The sequence below is a fragment of the Leuresthes tenuis genome, unplaced genomic scaffold (assembly GCF_036924035.1).
Source record: "Leuresthes tenuis unplaced genomic scaffold, fLeuTen1.0.hap1 SCAF_6, whole genome shotgun sequence".
Taxonomy (NCBI): domain Eukaryota; kingdom Metazoa; phylum Chordata; class Actinopteri; order Atheriniformes; family Atherinopsidae; genus Leuresthes; species Leuresthes tenuis.
In genome coordinates this window covers 11,177,149-11,198,760 of record NW_027325360.1, presented here as the reverse complement: position 1 = coordinate 11,198,760, position 21,612 = coordinate 11,177,149, and the positions used below count along the sequence as shown (strand labels likewise).

The window sequence follows — 21,612 nt, the reverse complement described above, 5'->3', positions numbered from 1 at the left end:
CCCTCTGCATCAGCGCTCCTGCTCTGCTCCCCCAAGCGCCTGCAAGGAAAGTAGACACTGGTCCAGAGGACACTCCTCCCCTCCGTCCTCCGCAGAGACGGAGCTTTCTCTCTCTTAAAACCATGATCAGGCTGCCAGTCTTTGTCGGCGCATATTTCCCCTGTAAGCTTGTTCATGTCATGACTGGGTGCAGCGCAGAATCGAAGAGGTCCTCACTTACGCCGCGGGATCTCCAATGCCGAGGACTCTTCTGCAGGGCTTTGAATTCGGTTCTTTGAATTATGCGATGTTCGGAGGAGTGTTCGGTCCTTTTCTTTCTGCACTTTGTTTTCATTTTGGCAGCCGGCCACGAAGAGCTCTCTGGTAGACTCTTCTCCCCCTTTGCAGAACAAGGTCAGTGTGGTGCATAGAAAATGAGTTTGTGTGCGTGTCTGCATGGGAAAAAAACGTATTGCTTACTCGATGAGCACTAAGATGGAGCCTATTGGTTTGTTGAATTAAACTCTGTTCTGCAGGTCACTTGTCCCAGTTGGGGTCAGATCTTTCCATTGTCCACCCAGTGAAAACCAGCGCTGACGGAGCTTTTATCTCCCACCGAGTGTCTCACCACTTTAAGGGTGGGAGAGTCAGGCGTGACCTGCAGTCTCTGTCTCCAGAGGGACAGGTTTACTACAAGGTCAAATACAAGGGTCGAACTTTAATGTTCAATTTGACTGCAAACAGTCACCTGGTTTCAAATGACTACATCCTAGAGAGGAGGAATGGCAGTGCCAACAGGACCGAGCATCGCCTCTCCGAGGGGAATTCCTGCCACCTCATTGGAACTGTGGGAGCCTTTGCTGAGAGAGGAATGGCTGCCATCAGCACCTGCGATGGAATGGTAAGATGATTCTTTCTTTTACTCATATAACAGGGAGAAGTGGTACAATTGAATCTCTCTTGACAGTCCCATTTCTCAGATTGAACCCACACATAACTTTTGTGCTGTTTACTTCCCTAAATTTTTACTTTCCTTAAAAAAGTTTTTAACCCTTGGAAAGATCTTGTGGCTTTTGGCAGGAAGATTTTTAAATACTCTACTGAGGGGGCAACACACAGGGGAAGCTGGTACGTGGCTTATGAAGTAAGCAAACCTCTCCATCTGACAATGCCCTGTCTGTTAGTTTGCTCTTCAAAGACTTCCTGACACTATTTGCAGAAGGACTGTGCTGTAGACCCACTGACTGCTGCTGCCTCTCTGTCAACCATGAGACCCTTTCTGTCTTCTTTGTCTTTCAGATGATTTCCTCTTTACTTTTGCCATCACTGCCGTCTTTACTTGCAAGACGTCTTTGCAAACTCTGACTAAACCTGCAATGATTCTTTGTTCTATTCTGACAGGGAGCCTCAGCAATGGCTTTTGGTTTATTTTGTTTCAAAATAAGATTAGACAGATGGAAAGACAGGAAATGGGCCCATACTTTTTGTTCACTGAAGTTGTGCTATTTTACTCACGCTGCCGTGTTTCTAATCAAATGTGGAGTTCAATTACAAAGGAGAGAAGTCAGCTGTACAGCAAAGTTATGAAGGAGCAAGAAATTTGTTTTGTTTTAATAAAACCACTATTTACGCCATTATTTTGAAACATCCACTTAGGAAAGAGATATAGAGGAGGGGGAACTTCCTGCCCCTGAAATGATGGGATGTGTCATGAAGAATGTTTCAGTTTTTGTGTTTGATTGTGTCACAGCAGGGATTTCTCTCCGGCAGGACCTTGCCTTCTGCCTCAGTTATGTTTGCGTGGGTTGCACAGCCTCTTCCCGACCAATTTTTTAAACGCTCTTACACATGTGACTCATAACAAGACTGAAATGACAGGCAGCCCAGCATAATTTATATCTGACCCACTTTACACGCTCTCAAGTTATCCCCAAAGGAAAAGTGTATTGCATAACATTAAATTCCACTTATTCAAACTTCTAATATTAGTATTTGTATGAGTATTTGTTCGGTAATCTTGAATGCCCCAGTTTGTCACTTCATCCCCAACCTACATGTCGAGCTGATATGATATATTGCATTGCTTTGTTCTGTGGAAAAAGGTTTATAGCAGCTAAAAACACATACAGTATGCTAAACAGCAAGACAGATGTGGGAGTGAAATCTCGATAGCTGCGGAGAGGTCATTCACCCTCAGGAGACAGAGAGAGGAGGCCTGCTTAAAATATAAATCCCGACAAGTGTTTGTGTACATTGCACAAAATAAAAGTTATTGATGATGAAAAGTTATGAACGTGAAGCATACAGAAAATTGTAATCAGTAATCAAAGTGTAAATTCCAATAGCGCTAAAAGTCCACAACTACTGCAGTGGAATATTTGTGCTCCTAAGTGTTGTCTTACTTACATTTCTACAGTCAATTCAGAATAACTTATTAACCTAACATGCATGCTATTGGATTGTAGGAGGAAGCTGTAGTACCCCTAGGGAACCCTCACACACACAAACAGAATATGGTTATGTCAAACAGAAAGACCCTAGTTGAGGCTCGAATCAGGAACCTTCCTGCTGTGAGGCGATAGTCCTAACTGCCACACTGGTGTGCAGCCCAGCAATAAAAAAACGCTAAAAGAAATTGAGTTTACTATGCAGAGACACAGGCCCAATCAAGTTCGAGTTAGAAATAAGCACAAAGGAACACACATCACCAACAGTATCTGTATATGAACTAGGAAGCTGGCTGAGTAAAGTCTGAACAACTGATTTGGATATCTACATACTCATACAGGTCCTCTGGGTAGTAGTGCATGTGGGAAAATGGTCTAAATGTTGCAACCCACCAGACACAGAGTGGCATCATGCTTCCTAATTACTGTAAAGCCACAACATAGTTCCTGCCGCTACATTAACACTGCTAAGCCTGTCATTTTAACAGTAACAGAAATAATGGCCCAGATTCCAAACAAACAGATCTTTCCTGCTGTGAGCATTTCTGTATTAACTACTATACATTGTGTCTTTACATTATGCAGGTTATCCCTCATTTTACTCTTCTCTGTCCAACTGAAACCACGAGGATCAGAACAGTTTTTAAATCTATGTAGACATCTAGTTATCCATTAAAGAAAAAAAACGTTAATTCAAGCAAACTTAAAACTTTTTTAGTGGAATCTTTTGGATTCCCTAAGGTACAACTCAAAACAAGAACATGCAAGTTCAGAGCTATTATAAAGGTATTTTCCTCTTAATTGTTTCTCAGCCCTCCACAGATGAAAAATGACAATAATGTTTTTGACCTCTGTGGAAGAAATAAGCTCTCATATACAATTGTATTTTAACCTGAATAATTCCAAAGAAAAATAAGGTCTGACCAACTTCTAATCAATTAAAATTTGTCTACAAATTATTATAATTAATCATTATTGCTGTAATGAGCACCATCAGCCCCCACCTCTCCTTGTTTCCCAATAATCACTGCTGAGGCCACTGGCTATGTAACAGCAGCCACTTTATTCCAGTCCAGTTGGCTAGCACTCCAAAATCCACAGAAGCAGGAAATATAAGTAAAGCAGTTCCACATGGTTGGTGTATTTAGAACACAGACCTGTGTTATGGTAACCTCCATGGGCTCTGGCACCTCGCACCCAAACAACATGCTTCCTCTAGATCAGAAAAGGGGGATTAATAGAGAGGAGGAAGCGAAGGGAAAGAGGTGGAAGAGGGAGAAGAGGTGGTGAAAGTGAACTCCTGTTTTAGGCTGCTGGAGTTGACAGAGCGTTCAGGATTTAGAGCAAAGACCAGGTGGGTCAGGGTGATTCTACTTTTTTTGGTGAAATAAAAAACAAAGTCTTAAGTTCTGTGATTTCAGGTTGCCTTTGTTTGCTGAACAGAGACATCATAGAGGATCTGTGCATCGTAATTAAAGGATCACAAGTAACACCATAACCACAATCTACACGCAGAGCCTTTCATGCTGTGTTGCTCAGTAGGACTGCAGTTGGTATGCACATCATACACGTCATGTAGAGCTGAAGTTTGAGTTCTGAAATGCCTCTCTGTAGCATTTCTTCTGGTTGATCCACCGTCTGCATTTGTCTGCGCGAACTCACTTGAAGTTCAACACCTAGCGGTAGATACTGGAGATGACAGGAAGGTTTGACAACAGGCAATACCAAGGAACCTATCTTAAACTTCAACCTCACATGTTTACTGTGGTTTTTTTCAATATTTTGTCTTGCAGCAACATCCCTGTACGAAAAAGGTGAAAAGATAGTATGTTGTTGCTGTCGGACACAATGTTTGGATGAGATATAGAGCAGTGTTGAAATCAGCTGAGTGTTCTGTGCACAGGGCCTCTGGGAAACTTTCCCAGCTGAACATAGACATATCAGCCTGCATGCTTTGGAGATGAGTCCACCACAGTTCTGGGAGCTTTGGATGAAGGCCACTATTTGAGTCAGTGTTGGAGAACCCCTTTTTCAGTGTTATGTTTGAGTTAAGAAAGATAGCCTAGCCACAGGCACATACACAAGACTTTTGCCTTGGTCTTATTTTTTTCTCATATTGCGGCTTATGCTGAGAAAACATTCCAACAACCCAGCTGTGTCCAGCAAAATGTATGTTCCAATGTGTGTTTACATATTTTCTTAGACTAATTGTAACAGGTGGTGACATATATATATAGTCGTTTCAGAAGACCCCAGATTTGTACTTTCTGAACTCCCTGAATGCAGCATTTGGAAGGCTGTTTAGCGCTCTAGAGAGTGCTAAGTGGATATATTTTTCCCTCTTCTGAGAAACACATGCAAAACTTGCCAGGATGAACAGTGTCCGATCTGCAGGGTTGATCCCTGGAACCTGGAACCACAGCCAAACTGTAAGCACTGTACAACCTCATTTTTCCATTGCAGAAATCCAACAATCAAATGCAACAATCATGTTCAATTTATTCATACAAAATTTTTACTGAAGAAAAAAATATTCTTCTTTTGTACTCAGTTGTGCTGATGCAGACCTTCCTTTTTCCATTCATGTGGCACTTGGAAGAATCGTGTCCCTCTCAGCCTTTCTTTTTCAAGTTGAAAGAAGGAGGGATTCGTCCTGGAACAGTCTGGGCATGTTTGAGCTGAGCTTGATGCAAAACCTATCCATAAATACGCACACACTTGTGCACCCCCCTCACACACACGCAATCGCCTTCATAACTTGCATCTTTCAAAATGAATGTTTTCTCCAGAAAAGTCTGTTTATATGCAAATACAGTATTTTCAGGTTGTTGTTATTGTATCATACATCTTTCTGTGTGTTCACCTGCAAACCTAAGTGATGAGTTTGTGAATAGCCTGCGCCAGTAAGAACATGCATAGCATACTTAGGAAGGAGTTGTTGTATCGCTTCTGCTTCAGGTGGAGAATGTGCCTGAGGGAAGGAGAATGGCTCACATTCAGATGTGTTAGGTAATGATAGCTTCCACCCAGATGGAAATGACTTTGGAGTAGTAGTTTCAGAAGACTTTAAGAGGGTCGTCTCCCCTTTCACCTTTTAAGTGTGGGAGTTAGTGAAGCTCAAAACTTTTTTTGGTTAATGGGCTCATAAACATTCTATCACCAAAGCGTGCTTGCTAGGATTTTCTGTTTTAATCAGTCTGATATTGTTTGAAAATAAAAAGGAGACATAAAGCTGCATTAGTGGATTTTTGGATAAAAGCATTCTTTTATTCTTAATCACATTCTGGAGCTAAACACAACGGTCCTATTGAATGAGCATTTTAGACAAGCCCTGGTTTCCATATTTGGTTGCCTGTGTCTTTTCATTGCATGATCAACGCCTAGACTTGCTCTGTCAGTGTGTATTTATCAGTGTCAATATTATCATTTTCCTTAGAGAGGCTTCTTCTCCCTGCCAGAGGGGCACTATTTTATTGAACCTGTCCCGAAATCTCCCGAGGATCCTAAAGGAACTCCAGAGCCACACGTCATCTATCCGAGAGCGTCCACAGAAATTCACAGAAAAAAACGCAGCCTAAAATCCAAGCATACCTCCAGCCCCTGTGGAGTTCAAGGTGCGTCTCTCAGTGTATGTGTTTGAGTTGGCGTAATACTGCTGGTGTGTGTGTAATTGCAAATGAGGCATCATTTCTTTCTCTGTCTGTACCTGAGTCAAGCGAGGTTGATTGAAAGGCAAATGGTATTTCTCATTATTCACGCTTCAGATGCTCCAAGTGACGCTGTCCAGGTGGAGAAGGAGAGGGAGGAATGGGAGAGGGAGCAGCAGAGGGGGGAGCCTCAGGCACAAACCCGTTCGCAGCGCTCAGTCAGCAAAGAGCGATGGGTGGAGACCATGGTGGTAGCTGATTCCAAACTCATTGAATACCACGGCAGTAATAATGTGGAGTCCTACATCTTCACCATCATGAACATGGTGAGGGGTCGGAATTCACCTTGATCTCTAAGCAGTTTTTTTTTTTTGTTTATCTTAATTATTGGTGAAGGATGTTTGTGTTGACAGGTAGCTGGGATCTTTCATGATGCCAGTATTGGGAACGCGATCCATGTCATCTTAGTGCGCCTCATCCTGCTACAAGGAGAAGAGGTAACATTAATCTGAAAATGTTGCTCTAAACTATTTTAGAACTATTTCTTGGTTTATTTATTCATATTTAGATCTTTACAGATATCTTTTTGCATAAAAACAGTCTTTTAAACTTGATAAATATGTTATTGATATCCTGACATGAACAAACAGTTAACAACTTGTCAGGGCTGGTAATATCCAATGTTAGCATTTTGCAACACATTATTATCTGTAAGATAACACATTGAAGCCAAAGTATATTATCTTTGTGCAACAGTTTTGTTTCAATTCAGACTTAGAGTCTTCATTGTTTTGCTGCCGTCATCCTCCTCTCTGGTTCTCATTTGTATGTGTGTGTCTTGCTGCTGTTTGCTGCTGAACCCTTCAGTGTGTGTTTTTTCATGTGACACAGCCGAATCATGACTTTGAAGAATAAAAAAAACAGCAGTGGATACTCATACAATGAGCTTAATGAAATGATAGCAAACAGATAATACTGTCTGAAATGCAGACATAGTTGAGCACAGCAGACAGATACATGATCAATAGAAGAGAAAAGGAGAAGAGGGTATACAATAAAGGTAAATCATTTGAGCCAAGGAGAACTTGCCCTTTTAATGTTGAAGTAAAAGCTTCCCATCAAGAGTTAATCCTGCAAAAGAGAATCATTGCTATTATAATACATTCCTATTGATTTACAGACTATCTCATGCTTTTTGGAAGAAATTACAATTCTAGATAAGAAAAACACACACTTCTGCAGACCAATAGCCTTCTGTACATGGTGGAGCAGCAGAACAGGTGGGCTGGAGGGAAGTGGCTGAGGGGGAGGCGGGGCTAGTTTGTACTTTCATAGATTTCCAAATGGGAAAGGAAGTAAAAATGGGCCAAGAGACATTGGTTGTACTATTATATATTTTCGACCCTTCCTTTTCAATAAATAAGTAAACATTCAGGATTAATCAAAACATACTGATATTGACATGTCAAGGTGGATATACAGACTGTGATCAGAAAAAAAGTGCTTGGTCTGTTACTATTTATACATTTCTGGAGATTTGTATCACCCACATTCAACTAATTTCTGTAGAATGAACTATTTGCATGAAGTAAACTAGTTTAATGTGTGGAGTCCTCAGTTTTCTTGGTCAGCATCACAGTGAACCCTGTTGCCTTTTTCTAAAAAGTGAAAGTGAAGTGAAGGTTAACACGATATATTGTAGTCCATTCCTAAACCTCTGACACTACACTTTAATCTCTGAGACAACTGAAAAAGATCCAGAATTCATTCAAAGTAACTTACATATTTGTAAATGGTTCTGAAGCTACAGAATGTGAAAGTTTCCAGAAGATGATGAGTTGTATCTCTAATTCTGCTGTTTGTCGCAGAAAGAGTTGAAGATCGTTCACCATGCAGACACCACTTTGGGTAGTTTCTGTGCTTGGCAGAAAAACTTAAACCCCCAAAGTGACACACACCCAGCTCACCATGATGTGGCTGTGCTGATTACCAGGTAAGTGACACACAGCTCTGCATGTGCTCGTTGACAACTTCAGTTAATTAGATCATGTAAATTAACAATGTGGCATGTATGCACGTAATTTGCTTGTGTTTCTTTTACCTCCTGAAGGAAAGACATCTGTGCAGGAATGAATCAGCCCTGTGAGACTCTGGGTTTGTCTCATCTGTCTGGAATGTGTCAGCCCCACCGCAGCTGCAACATCAATGAGGATTCCGGACTACCTGTCGCCTTCACTGTCGCTCATGAAATGGGCCATAGGTGTGTCTATATATTTCCATTTACTTGTTGTGAAATCCTAAATAATGGAATATCACAACAATGGGCAACCTGACAAAGAAAGCATTAGTTTCCATGATCAGTTACTACAGGTTACACAGCAGTAGCTCATCCGATGCTAGTGAATTGGTGTTGTGGACACCAGAGAGGCTTGTTCTGGGAAGGGTGTATCTCATTCAGCAACAACTAAACTTGGTGGATAAAGGTGTTGGGTTTGTTTTTAGCTATTGATTAAAGGGACATACAAAATAATGTTTTAGGCACTTTGTCAGCTCTATAAGAATGGTCATTATTTGATACAGAGATTGCAATGAAATGAGAGCTGGTCCAGGTTCCAGGTGTTAACATATGTGTACAAGGGCTGAATGAACATATTTTGTATGTATACTTTAAACTATAGATTATATAGGAGTCTTTGTGATTCCCTGATCAGGAACACTTATGTGTGCAGCAGTGAGAACATCACAGATATTCATGTTAATTTGTGCTTGAATGCAGTTTTGGAATTCACCACGATGGCCAAGGGAATGACTGTGAGCTGCAAGGGAGGCACCCATTTATTATGTCCAGACAACTGATGTATGACAGCTCACCACTCACTTGGTCTTCCTGCTCCAAAGAATACATCACACGCTTCCTGGAGTAAGGCTGAATCGGAAATCAATGATCATGAAATGATGAATCCTTTCAGTTTGTTTTAGTGTAATTTTTCTTTGCGAGGGACTCATGAGTTGTGTGTAAATTGTGTGACTTTGCAGCTATGTGAAATCATTGGGAAAATATATTGTAGGCTGAATTCTAAGCAACAGTGACACCTGGATGCAGACAAAAGTGGATGTCTTGGTGCAGGTTTCAGATGGGTGTTGAAAATGACCCAAAACACACAAAAGCTGTGGTGTGTGTTTGAGAGAAACAGAGTCATACAAAAACTAATGTGTGGCAAAGCATGGAAATCAATGTGCTCTTTTTAGGAGAGACACAAAGGGCATTAGTGCAAATATATGCTCAGGCGAAGTTTATTTAGAGTCAGAAAATCGAGCCACTGACAAACAATAGAGGGAACCTGGGAGGCCATCACAACTCAAACAACTGTCTTCAGGTGTTTGCTTTGACTCTCGTCATTTTCTGTTGAAAAGTGTCTCTATGATGGATTAAAAAATTCCTCTCTGACAACTACTGCTTCACCAGCTGCTGCAAAGTCAGAGGTCAGAGTTGATGTTTGTTGAACCCTGACCTCTTAATCCATGTTTTTTGCGGCTAGAATAATTTTTCTTTTAAGTTCTTTGCCAAGTAAATTTGTTTGTCAATCCTTCTAACACTTTAGTTAAAAATGTCAAAAATGAAATGAAAATTGGGAATTAATTGTTTTAAGGGTGATGACAACAGCCTGGATGTTTTTATTTAAATAGATGTCACCATTTTTTAAACATATGGAGTATAAATCAAAATATATTTAAGAAGTATATATAAATATATCCTATTAAATATATTGTGCCAACAGTGTGCTAGTAAGTATTCCATCAAAATTGTACATGTTTAATATTAGCATCTATGCATTTATCTCTACATTAAATAACAATGAAAACGTAAAACTATGCTTAACAAAATTATTTTAGCAACTGAATATATTGAGTGATAAATCAAACTTTTCTGTTGAGAAAAACCTTAGCAGGATACCTATGGTAGAAAAAATAAGTACTCAAGTCCAAAGGGACTTTTTTTGCAATAACAATTTTCTTCTAAAGGGGAAAAATGAAAAAGCATACAGTTCAGGTGACATTTAGTAATACCAACAATATCCAGTGAATGCATTTATCATACTGTAACAAAACTATAAAGATTACTCAGTTTAGTTAAGCTCATCACATTTTTAAGTGAATTAAAAATGTGTCCCCAGCATAGTTAAACATTTGACGCTGCAGATCTTAGACTGGATCAGCCGTTGGGGATCACCTTAAAGCTAACCACTGATTATACCTTGTTATGATTTGTGGTTAGCTTTAGGGTCGGATTTGGATGCTGGTTGTTATGGTTAGTTGGTTGACTCGGGCAGCACGGCAGATTCAGTTTAACATCAAATGTTTGACACTGTAGGAAAATGCATATTGATGCTACTTTTCTGTCGGTGTTGGATCGTGACGATATCAATCCCTAAGCAGCTGAACGTTGTTCATCACTCTGCAATAAGATTCACAGGTGATAGTTATAGCTCCTATTTGCAAGTAGTGGTGATATTCCCTCTTTGTGAGGTGCATTACCAACCTGTTTTTTTTTTATCTGGAGCAATGTCAGATATCAACCCCTTTATGTAGCTTTTCTTGCTGTTTTTTAATGTTGCACTTTATTGAACACGCTCCAGTAACTGGATTATGTCACAGACCTAGAATTTCTAAAATCCTCTGTACCTTTAACTCAGAATAGTAAACAGAGTAAGAAAAAAAAACTTTTACCTTCTTATGGGTTAGGCTTCCCCTTTCCTTTCACTGTCAGCTGTTTTTCAGTCACCACACCCTGCAGCACTCAGTCGTTTTCATCTCCTTTGACTCATTCAGTTTTACGTGTCATTTCACCTGTCTTAGTCGTGGCTGGGGTTTCTGTCTAGATGACCGTCCTTCTAAGAGAGACCTAACCACCCCGCTGGCTCGTCTGGGCATCCGCTACACTACACACCACCAGTGTCAACTCCAGTATGGTCCAAATGCTACCTTCTGCCCTGAGGTTGATGTGAGTATTGTGCACTAGCTGAAAAGTGAATGTCATCAGCGCTGTAAAACAACAACCCTTCATCATTGTTTCTGGATTACATGTTCCTCTCAGAACGTTTGCCAGGTTCTTTGGTGTTCAGTGAATGGATCCTGTCGCTCCAAACTGGACTCCCCTATAGATGGCACTCGTTGTGGACCAGAAAAGGTAAGCGATGCCAGCTGCTTTGTCTTGTTAGGGTTTCATTTTTCTGGAAATGATGTCGTTAGGAATATGAGCATGTCTGGAACAAAGGATAAAGAATAAATGTGTCATATTGAGTCTTCTCACCTTTTTTCTCTCTATTGTTCAGTGGTGTATATCTGGAGAATGTGTAATTGTGGGTAAACTCCCTGAGACAGTGAATGGAGGCTGGGGACAGTGGAGTACCTGGTCTTACTGCTCCAGGACCTGTGGAACTGGAGTTCAGTCAGCAGAGAGGGAATGTGACAATCCTAAGTAAGAGCTGACTCTAGATCTGCCTCTCTGAGATTTTTGTAATCAACCCTTTTTGCAGTGTCCCAGTATTTGCTTTCTGCAACAGAAAAGATTAAATGAAACAATACCTATCACATGGTTGATTTGAAAGCTGCTGTCCTTCACAGACCAGAGTTTGGGGGCAAGTACTGCACTGGGGAAAGGAAGCGTTATCGGACCTGTAACACAAAACCTTGTCAGAGTGTTACACCAACCTTTAGAGAGATGCTATGCAGCGAGTTTGACACTGTGCCATACCACAATGAGCTCTATCAGTGGATTCCTGTCGCTAACCCATGTAAGTGGTAAAACCCTCAAATCTACAGTAAGACACCGCAGACCGATTTTGCTCTTTCCGAAGAGAATCAGATGATGTAGTTGTTTATATTAATCAACAGGGGGCAGCATTTACACTTGAAACCCCTCAGTGATACACATACCCACTCTATCTCAACAGCGCTGTTGTCAGTTTGTGTATTCAAATCACTGTTATTATAGTCAGCAACAACTCATACAAAATAGATATAATTTTGATGGTGTCATCAGATTTTCCTTGTTGGCTGTATAAAAACATGCAGAAAACAAAGTATGATTACGCCATTTGGAGGCAATTCAGTCTGACAAAAGTATCTTTTACCCATAGTGTCTTAACATTTCATTAGAATTAAACTGCAGTCTTCTCTTTCTGCCATCTCACAATCATCCTTAGTGAACCCCTGTGAACTCAACTGTCGACCAGTCAGTGAGTATTTCTCTGAGAAGATGTTTGACACTGTGACTGACGGAACGCCGTGCTTCATGAACAACAACTCCAGAAACATCTGTGTTAACGGAGTATGCAAGGTAGTGTGGCTGGGTAAGAGACTAATAGAGACTGGGGGGAGTTATAGTGGAGCAGGTTGACATGCTGCAGTTCAGTTATGCTAAGACAGAGGGAGAAGATTCTCTGTGGAAACTCCCATTGTGCTGTAATCTGTGGGATTTGATGTATTTCGATGTGTTTGTGTGTGTTTTGTCTGTAGGAGGTAGGCTGTGACTATGGAATTGACTCAAACGCAGTGGAGGATCGTTGTGGAGTCTGTTTGGGCGACGGCACAAGCTGTGAGACAGTTTATAAGTTGTTTGACGAAGGAGAGGGTTTTGGTGAGTGTAATACCAACTATCGAAATTAGATTGCACAAAAATGAGAATTCGTATATTCACAAGAATGTAGTAACGCAAAACAGACAAACTCTTAATGACGAAAAGCTTTGATGTTACCACAAAAAAAGGGTTAAAAAGCACGTATTTCAAATTCATGTCTACAGGCGGAAAGTCATGTCAGGACAGTTCATTAGCATTACACCATTGTTTCTTTGTTGCCATGGCAGCCACCTCATCCACATAGTGCAGCTGTTTGTCCTGCTGTACTTGGCTAGTGTGTGCATGCATGTGTGTCTGCAGGCCCATGTTTGTCAAGATCGACAGATCAACATACCGTGAAGATAGATTCATAGTGAAAGAGGCCCTAAAGCAATAAAGACTCCTCCTTCCCACCTTTCTCCCTTCCCTCCCTCTTTCTGCGTGTCTATTGCCTTGCATTGCATCTTTCCAGATAACCGACCCAGATGTGTAAGACTTCAAACGACTTAGACCAAGGGCGAACTCCCCCTCCTTTCACAAACAGAAACACACACACACCTTCCCACAAACATCATTAAACTCCAAAGAACCACTCATTGCTGCGTTGGTTCCACCCACCCACCCACCCAATCCCAACACAATAAAAACCAGAGACAGGGCAACGCTCCCCCACGCAGAAAAAGCACACGTATAGTCACACACAGACATGCCAACCCCCACAGACTGAGCCCACCCTCTATTAAACATCAGAGAGAAGCTGTCTGGTAGTCTGGATGTGAGTGCGGCTGCAGCCATGGTGGGCCACCCATTACCTCGGTGTGACTCTGACTCCCCTCCTGACTCTCCCAGGGTACGTGGATGTGGGTGTGATACCTGAGGGGGCACGGGACATTGTGGTAAAGGAAGTAGAAGAGGCAGGTAACTTCCTGGCTCTGAGAAGTGTGGGGTCAGACGAGTTCTACCTCAACGGTAACTTCATCATCCAGTGGAATGGAGAGTACGAGGCAGGTGGGACAACATTCTACTATGAGCGCAGTGGGAACATGGAGAACCTCACTGCTCCTGGACCCACTAAGCAGCCAGTCATGCTCCAGGTAGACCACCCAATTGACAAGACAGGATAAAAGCAAAACTTTTGACATTATTTTTCCAAATATCAGCTATAATTTAGTGTCTACATTGATTTTGATATGAGTTAAAACTTATAAGGTAAGTCATTCACACATTTTTTGGCATAAGGAAAAAAAATGTTAAATGAGCAATTCTTTTGTCAAAAGTACAAGATAAAACTAGTAAGTACAAAATCAGACTGATCTGAATGTAACTTAACTTGTATTTAGTTGTTTTGCATGGTTTTTAGTTAATTTTTCAGGAGAGGAATCCTGGCATAAAGTACGAGTATACCATCAAGAAGACGAAACAGTCAGAAAATGAGGTCACTGACCCTGTTTACAGCTGGAGACATGGAGCTTGGACACATTGCAGCACCACATGTGGTCTAGGTTTGACTTGTGTTTGACTTAAACAAATAGGTTTTTTTTTCAGTTAACAACTGTATTTGGGGATTTAGTATTTCGGTTGAATCGTGATGTTTAATCTGACTTTCATCCGATCTTAGGTGAGCAACACCAGCCTGTGCGGTGTTTTGAGGTGGATGTGGGCGTAGTCGATGAGTCACTGTGTGACCCAGACAATCGACTAGCAGACAGACACAGAAAGTGCAAGAATATGGAGTGTCCTGCTAGGTGTGAACTCTTGAATGTTCTTTTTAGAAATGCTTTAACAGTTTTTCTATCACAGTCATAGCTGTCGTGACTCTACAACACATGCTACTAAATTGTAAGAATTTTGAGAATGCAATCACTGAAACAAACTAATTCAATTGCTGTTAAATTATTTTGTAGTTTTTGGCTTCAAATGGAACCTTAACACAAATTAACAAATTGAAACAGATGTCAGTGGTTAGATTTATAGTCTTATGTCTTTGATGACATTTATTTTCTAAAAGTATAGTTCCTGCAACTCACCATTTCAGCAGTTATATACTATTTAATCCAACAAAGTTCTGTTGCTTAAATCTTTAGAAGGTGTACCTTTTCATCAACATAAAAAAGTGGTTACTAGAAAAACACGCTACCCTTCATGCAGGATCACAGGATCAGTTTGTGACCTACTGGAGACCAATGACCTGATCTAAAAGATCTAAAAACGTCTAACAAGTGTCATCAATGCAATGTCTAATGAAACAAAACCTCTTAGGATATTATTAACACAGTATTGATGTTTTATTTTTCATATTATTATTGATACCAGTATGCCTTGCTGTAAAATGCCTACATTCAAAGCAGGTATTCATAAAGAAAAGATTTTTGCGTCAGTAGCTTACTGAATTTAAGTTGAGTTGTTGGCAACATTATGAGATATTTTGAATGATACTAATCCCTATTAATTGTTATAAAAACATTATGACGTGGTCCACTTGATTGTCAGTGGTGGGTGTCCTCATCTTCCACTCCTGCCTTCCGTTTCACTCTCAGGTGGTGGGTTGGTGGTTGGCAGCAGTGTAATGCCACCTGTGGATCAGACGGAGTGAGAAAGCGAACAGTTCTCTGTGTCCGCACGGTTTCAGGAGAGGAAAGAGTGCTCCACCCTGTGGAATGCAAGCATCTCCTTAAACCAAAACCTGTGGTGCCATGCAACAGAGATGTGCCATGTGGAAAGGAATGGGCTGTTGGTGACTGGGAAAAGGTAAACATTTCTATATCAGTGTTATTTTCTGCTGCGTAATTTGTGATTTACAGATCCCAGGCTTTTATAGAACCTATCTCGCCTTGACTGAATGTGTCTCTGACCTTGCAGTGCTCTGTCACATGTGGAGGAGGTGTTCGTTCACGCAGCGTCACGTGTGCACTGGCACCCCAAAAAACCTGTGACCCCTCAACCAAACCTTGGTCCAGATCACTATGTGCCCTGCAGAACTGCCCCAACTCAAGTCTACGAAGACAACCTGGGCTGCCTCCTTCATACCGCCGTATTTATCCACCTAAGACCCACCCCACTAAGTATCAGAGCTCAACCACACGGGCTCCCATGAGCATTACAGCTGCACCTACAAAACCCATCAAAGAAAGTACAACTGCTTCCATTCCTGCTACTACATCCCTTTCAACCCCTAATACAGCAGTCCCTGACATCATAGATAAAGATGAATATGAGTTTGGTGTTATGATGAGGAAAAACAAGGATAAAAGAAGGAAGATTTACCCCACTCTATCCAATTCTACTGAAAAGCACTTGAGAACTGCTAATGTAAAGACGGAAAACGTAGAAGACAGAGAGGAAGAAGAAGAGGGAAGTACTCCAAATGGGGTGATGTTCACTCCAGGATATGATTATGTTGTTGAGGACAGGACATCCGAAGAGAAAATTATTGACCTGGATGTTTTTACTACAGCGTCATCATTTAAACGAGTTCCTCAACCAACCATATCAACACCACAGACAAGTCCACTTACCATGCACATAACCACAACTACCTACGCCACACATCTCACCAGTACTGAGACATGGGCAAAGACAACTCGCTACTTAACCAACCAGCACACCACCTCACATATCAGTCCATACAACCACTGGACACATCGCATTCCACTGACCACTCCCATTTACAGGGACCACCCGGTGTCCTCCAAATTTGGCTCTCACACCAAACAAACTCCCTCTACAACTGCAAGAAAACAATTCACCACTGCAGCATCACCTCAGCCCACAGTAACGATTATCAAACCAAAGAAGCCTGCTACGACTCCCAAGAAGAAGAATTCTTCCACTCGTGCAAAAAAACCTTCCACCAAGTCCAATGGTAGTCGCTCCAAGAGCCAAAACCAGCAACCAAGAAGTTCCAAAAGCAGCTCCATTGGTGAACAAAGGAACCTGATGGCCAGAGAGACGGTCAGCATGGATATATTCTGGGTTGTAGGAAACTGGAGTGAGGTTTGTAAAGTTATTCTATTTTGCAGAAGAATGTGGATGTCAATGTAGAAGTGACAAAAACAGCAGTACCTTAAATGGCTGGTTGATGGTATATCTACATATATCTAGTATATCTACAGTCTGAGTTGTGCATTTATTAAAAGTGCTCCACAGACTTTGGGTGCCACTGCAAAAGCTCTATCACCTCTCTGTTTTAATCTCGTTCTTGGATGATCTGAGAGAAACCAGCTGATTCACTGCCGTGCTCATACAGGGGTGTGGATGTTGATAAGAGCTGTTAAATAAAATGGAGCCAATCCATTCAAAACTTTAAAGGTAAATAGTGAAATTTGAAAATCATCCAGAAATGGACAGGGAGCCAGTGAAGGGATGCCAAGATACCAAAGTGTTCATGCTTTTTTAAACCAGTTCAAAGACGAGCTGCTGAGTTTTGAATAATTTTTAAATGACGCAAAGATCACTGATCTAGACCAATGTACAAAGCGTTACAGTAGTCAAGTCAAGACGTGATAAAAGCGTGAATAACTTTTCTTTTCTTTTCTTTGAGGGGGAGATAAGGTCAGTGCCCACTGCTTTGGTTTTGTACACAGAGTGTACCCTCAAAGCAATACTTTTGGATTTACTGGTTTTCCAGAGCTGATAAACAAATCTCCCTATCACTGTGGAAAATGGCACTGCTTTCTGCAATAAAATGTATTTCATTGTGTAGTTTGATGTCTAATCATTTTTTTAATTGTTTTTATCACCTCATCCAAGTACTTAACCATAACTAAGGGCTTTTATTGCCCAACTCTATCAAGTACTTTATTACGAAACAAAGTAGTGAAGCCAAGGAAGTCAGGAATTCACCTTTGCTGACCTCCTAAGATGATCTGTGTTACGGTAGCAGTATAGGATGATGTTTTCCTGTCATCGTGCAGTATTGGCACAACTGGTGCATCACTTGCCGCCTCAGAATAATCACTGTTAAGATACAGCATACCCCCCCCATGTGGTGAAAACTTACTCGAAAGGCACTTTCTCAGATTCAGTGTCACTGTGGGATGAATTGAGAATGAGAATGTGCTGGAAGTCCTTAAAGAAGACTTTGATTTCACAGTGACTGTTGGCAGTGTGAAAGATGATGTGGTTTTAATGGATTTGCTTTTATCAGACTGAAAATGATAAATGAGATAAATGATGGGTAAAGGACAAAGTCAGTGAGGAAATTGTGGTTGTTGTTTTTATCCTTGGAACTTTACATTGCTGTGTAATATCACTGCATCACTTTAATCACTTTGCCATCCAAGTACATATAAACCAAAGCTGAATCTTAATCAGGAAAGACTCATGTTTCCCCAGTGTTCAACAACGTGTGGAACTGGAGCTGTGTGGAGAACAGTGATGTGCAGTTCAGGGAAAGAAGAAGACTGTGCCAGCATGAAGAGACCTGAGCCTGCAAGAACATGTCACCTGCAGCCATGCGCTACCTGGCAAACTAGCGGCTGGAGCAAGGTGAGTAACCTTATTTTCTCTCAGCCATTAAATCTGATAATTAGTCTTGTTAATTGTTAATTACACCTAATACTTAAATATAATGACTCTTATAATATCTCTTATTTTACAAGACAAAGAAATGGGCTTGACTTGGTTGTAGCTCTCATTCATCATGTGTTTTAGGCATTTATTGCAATATAATATTCTCCACAGTGTCCAGATAACTGTGCATTAGTGAGAAGGAGGTATCGTGATGTCCAGTGTGTTGATTCTCAGAGCAAACGTCCCCTCAGACCCTTTCACTGTCAAGCTGTGTTCAGCAGACCTCACAGCACACTGGTTTGCCCCCTCAAGCACTGTATGAACTGGAGTGTATCACCCTGGGGACTGGTAGGAGCATCACACATTCATACCTCAATATAGTCACACTTTATTTTACAATTCTGTTATTCATTTCATAGCTTATAAATGGTTTTACATGTCAATGAAAATAATCATGTTGATTCTCTTTCTAATCTGAAGTGGTGCTTGGTCATGCTGATAGTTTTGGTTTCACGACACATTTGTAACATTTCTATCATCAGTTAGCTTTGCAGTTAGGGAGAACTGATCTTTTAATGTCAGACAATGTGACCTCAACTAAATATGATGGGAGCTATATGAGGATATTTCACTGCTATCCTCTCCTCAATTTGAAATACTCTTGTCTCACTGGTGTCCATTATTGTTTACTGTAGAATGTACAAATGTAGAAGAATGAATTGTGTTGTAGTCTTACCTAAAGCAGCTGCTCCCTTCAAGTCCTTGTGTTTCCCTCAGTGCTCTGGCAAATGTGGAGAAGGCATCAGAGAGCGGTTGGTGTACTGCCCTGAGCCTCATCGCTGTAGCACCACTGTGAAGCCAAACAGCACAGAGCTGTGCAGTTTACAGCCGTGTACTCATTGGAAAACTGATGACTGGGAGGAGGTTAGTCTCACATCGCCCATCCAAGGAATCTCTAAATGTTTTCTGCAATTTTATTAAACTGTTGCTCTTATTTGCAGTGCTCTGTGAGCTGTGGTGGGGGCCTGCAACAGCGTGAAGTCAACTGTGAGAGTGAGCAGGATTTGGCTGTAATGCCAAATAGCCTCTGTGAGAATATTTCCAAACCAGAAACACTCAGGAAGTGCAATATGCAGGAATGCAAGACAAACTCAGGTCTGTATGGAACCTTATGTTTTTAGGGTTATCTCACTGGGAAGAACATTTGAAAAGCAGATTCTGTATCAGCACCTACACATGCAAACATATGTCCTGGATAAAATGATTAAAATGGTGTAAAATTCAAAGTCACAGCTGAGTATGGACCATTTCATTTTTAGCAATTGTGTGATTCATTAGCTCCTACTGAAGCAACATGTAATTTGTTCAAAAATACAATAAAACTAAAAACTATTAAAATGGGATGTATGGATGTACTTCCAGTTCACTGTTTTCCTGAATAACTTTCCAAATTACAGCTTTCAGGTGACTGGCAATTATCAGCTAAGGTATCAGGGCCAGATCTTTGCGTACCTAAGTTACATGTTATTTTTTCAGGTTATTTGACTTCAAATCTGTTTTTATGCTTGTCCAGTTTGCAGGAAAAACACAATGTCCTCTCGCTTTTGTGACAAGCTGAAGCTGTTGGGTCGCTGCTCTCTCAAGTCAGTCCAAAGACAGTGTTGTGTCACCTGTGGGCCATAACCAGGACTGGACATCCTGGCTCAGTGTATCCTCATGACATACCGATATAAAGCCATGTACAGACTAAGATGACCGTTTCAACAAGCACAAATGAATTAATACAAACAAAACTGGCTGCGGCTGAGAGACTTTTGTTTTTTTTTCTTTCCTGGTTCTTTAGTTTTCTGTTGCTTTTTGATATTTAAAACTTTTACAAGATAAATGAGCACGAAACCAAGCCAAAGCCCTGACACTAATGCTGGAGACCTTTTTTTAAAAGTAACAAGTAGACAAAAAAATGGACTCAAATTCTTAATAAATGAGAAAAAAAAATTTTTTGAATACAATTCTTAACAGGAAAAAGTCATGGAACTAATTTTAAAAATGAAAGTAGCTAATTTGAGTATGAAATAATACACTTATGCAACTGAAAGAAAATAATGTTGTATTTTAATTAATATTCTGGGTTAAATGTGCATTTATGAATTTGATAAAGGTGCTGTTTTAAGTATGGTGCTGATGATTCACACCTCAGCTGTCACGTTGCCAGTCACAATATTTTAAAAAACTTACACTAAAAACTACATTAAATCAACTGTAGAAGTTGAACCGTGGTGCTCCTCCTATGGCAGTGTTTCTCAATTCCGGTCCTCATGACCCACTGCCCTGCACGTTTTCAATGTTTCCCTCCTTCACCACACCTGATTCAAATGATCAGCTCATCACCAAGCTCTGCAGTGGCCATTAATTGGAATCAGGTGTGGTGGAGGAGGGAAACATCGAAAACGTGCAGGGCAATGGGTCATGAGGACCGGAATTGAGAAACACTGTCCTATGGTGTGAGATTTACCAACCATAAAGAGGTGTTGCAGGTCATCCCTCTCAGGTCTCTCAAAAGATGGCCAGTGTGTCTGTGTGATGTTGTACAAGCATTATCCAATCCATTCCCTTGTCATATTTCTCGGTTTGTACATCCTTGATTCTTCTATTTGACTCCCCTCCACAGGCCTTAGCCCTTGCCTTAAGGCATACGAGATAGGGAGACGAGGAGAGAGGAGTCAAGTAGAAAGATACTTAACTAATGGGCACATCCTTACTTCAGAGCCATCAGCGGCTGCAACATATGATCGTGTTGTTTCAGCCTGCTTTTTGTATTTCATTATTCCAGTCAGATAAGCATTTATAGTGTTAGTGGAAAAATATAGGTATTTCATTCATTCATTTTCCATACTACCTTCAACTCCTCACTTCTCTCCTCTGGGTCTATTTTAGGAAGTGATTCATCCTTCTCAGCAAATAGTTTTTCTGAGATGGATCTCAGGCAGGCACAGGCAGGAAAATAGAGGAAACAAGGATGTACAAATTTGGGCACGAGATAAGCCTATTGCCACACACAGGATATTCCATCTTGACTGGTTTGTCCCTTGCATGTCTTCATCAATAAATATGATGATAAAGATGTTTCTTGTAAATGAAATAAAGTTGGGTTTTTTTTCATATTCTTAAGGTGTTGTTTTGATTGTGTGGCTCTATTCTGTGAGATTTCAAGTCATCCATCCAAACATTTTAAGATGCATTATCTATCCTGCCCCGTTTAAAAGGTAGGCTCTTCCCCATGTAAAATAAAGTGGACATTATAAAACACAAACTCCAGCATAGCTTGAGTGCCACAGTTATATCATCCTTAATAATCCTGTCATAGCCTCCTCTGCATCACGGTCTTCTGCTTTATGATCTTTTGTGTTGC

At 40.8% G+C, this 21,612-nt stretch overlaps 1 protein-coding gene across 1 annotated transcript; it reads left to right on the top strand.

Annotated features, from left to right (window-relative positions):
* Positions 1-14: 14 nt before the first annotated feature.
* Positions 15-20,550, top strand: LOC140309621 (A disintegrin and metalloproteinase with thrombospondin motifs 12-like). Its single transcript, XM_072387553.1, has 24 exons — positions 15-393; positions 516-880; positions 5,863-6,040; positions 6,191-6,399; positions 6,487-6,570; positions 7,942-8,066; positions 8,184-8,333; positions 8,850-8,993; positions 10,931-11,075; positions 11,169-11,261; positions 11,407-11,552; positions 11,699-11,868; positions 12,280-12,413; positions 12,593-12,713; positions 13,542-13,786; positions 14,053-14,194; positions 14,311-14,437; positions 15,230-15,440; positions 15,552-16,685; positions 18,027-18,179; positions 18,375-18,551; positions 18,981-19,127; positions 19,205-19,358; positions 19,777-20,550. Exons 1-24 carry the CDS (start codon positions 282-284, stop codon positions 19,884-19,886), a joined length of 4,776 nt encoding a protein of 1,591 aa, XP_072243654.1. The 5' UTR covers positions 15-281; the 3' UTR covers positions 19,887-20,550.
* The last annotated feature ends 1,062 nt before the right edge of the window (positions 20,551-21,612 follow it).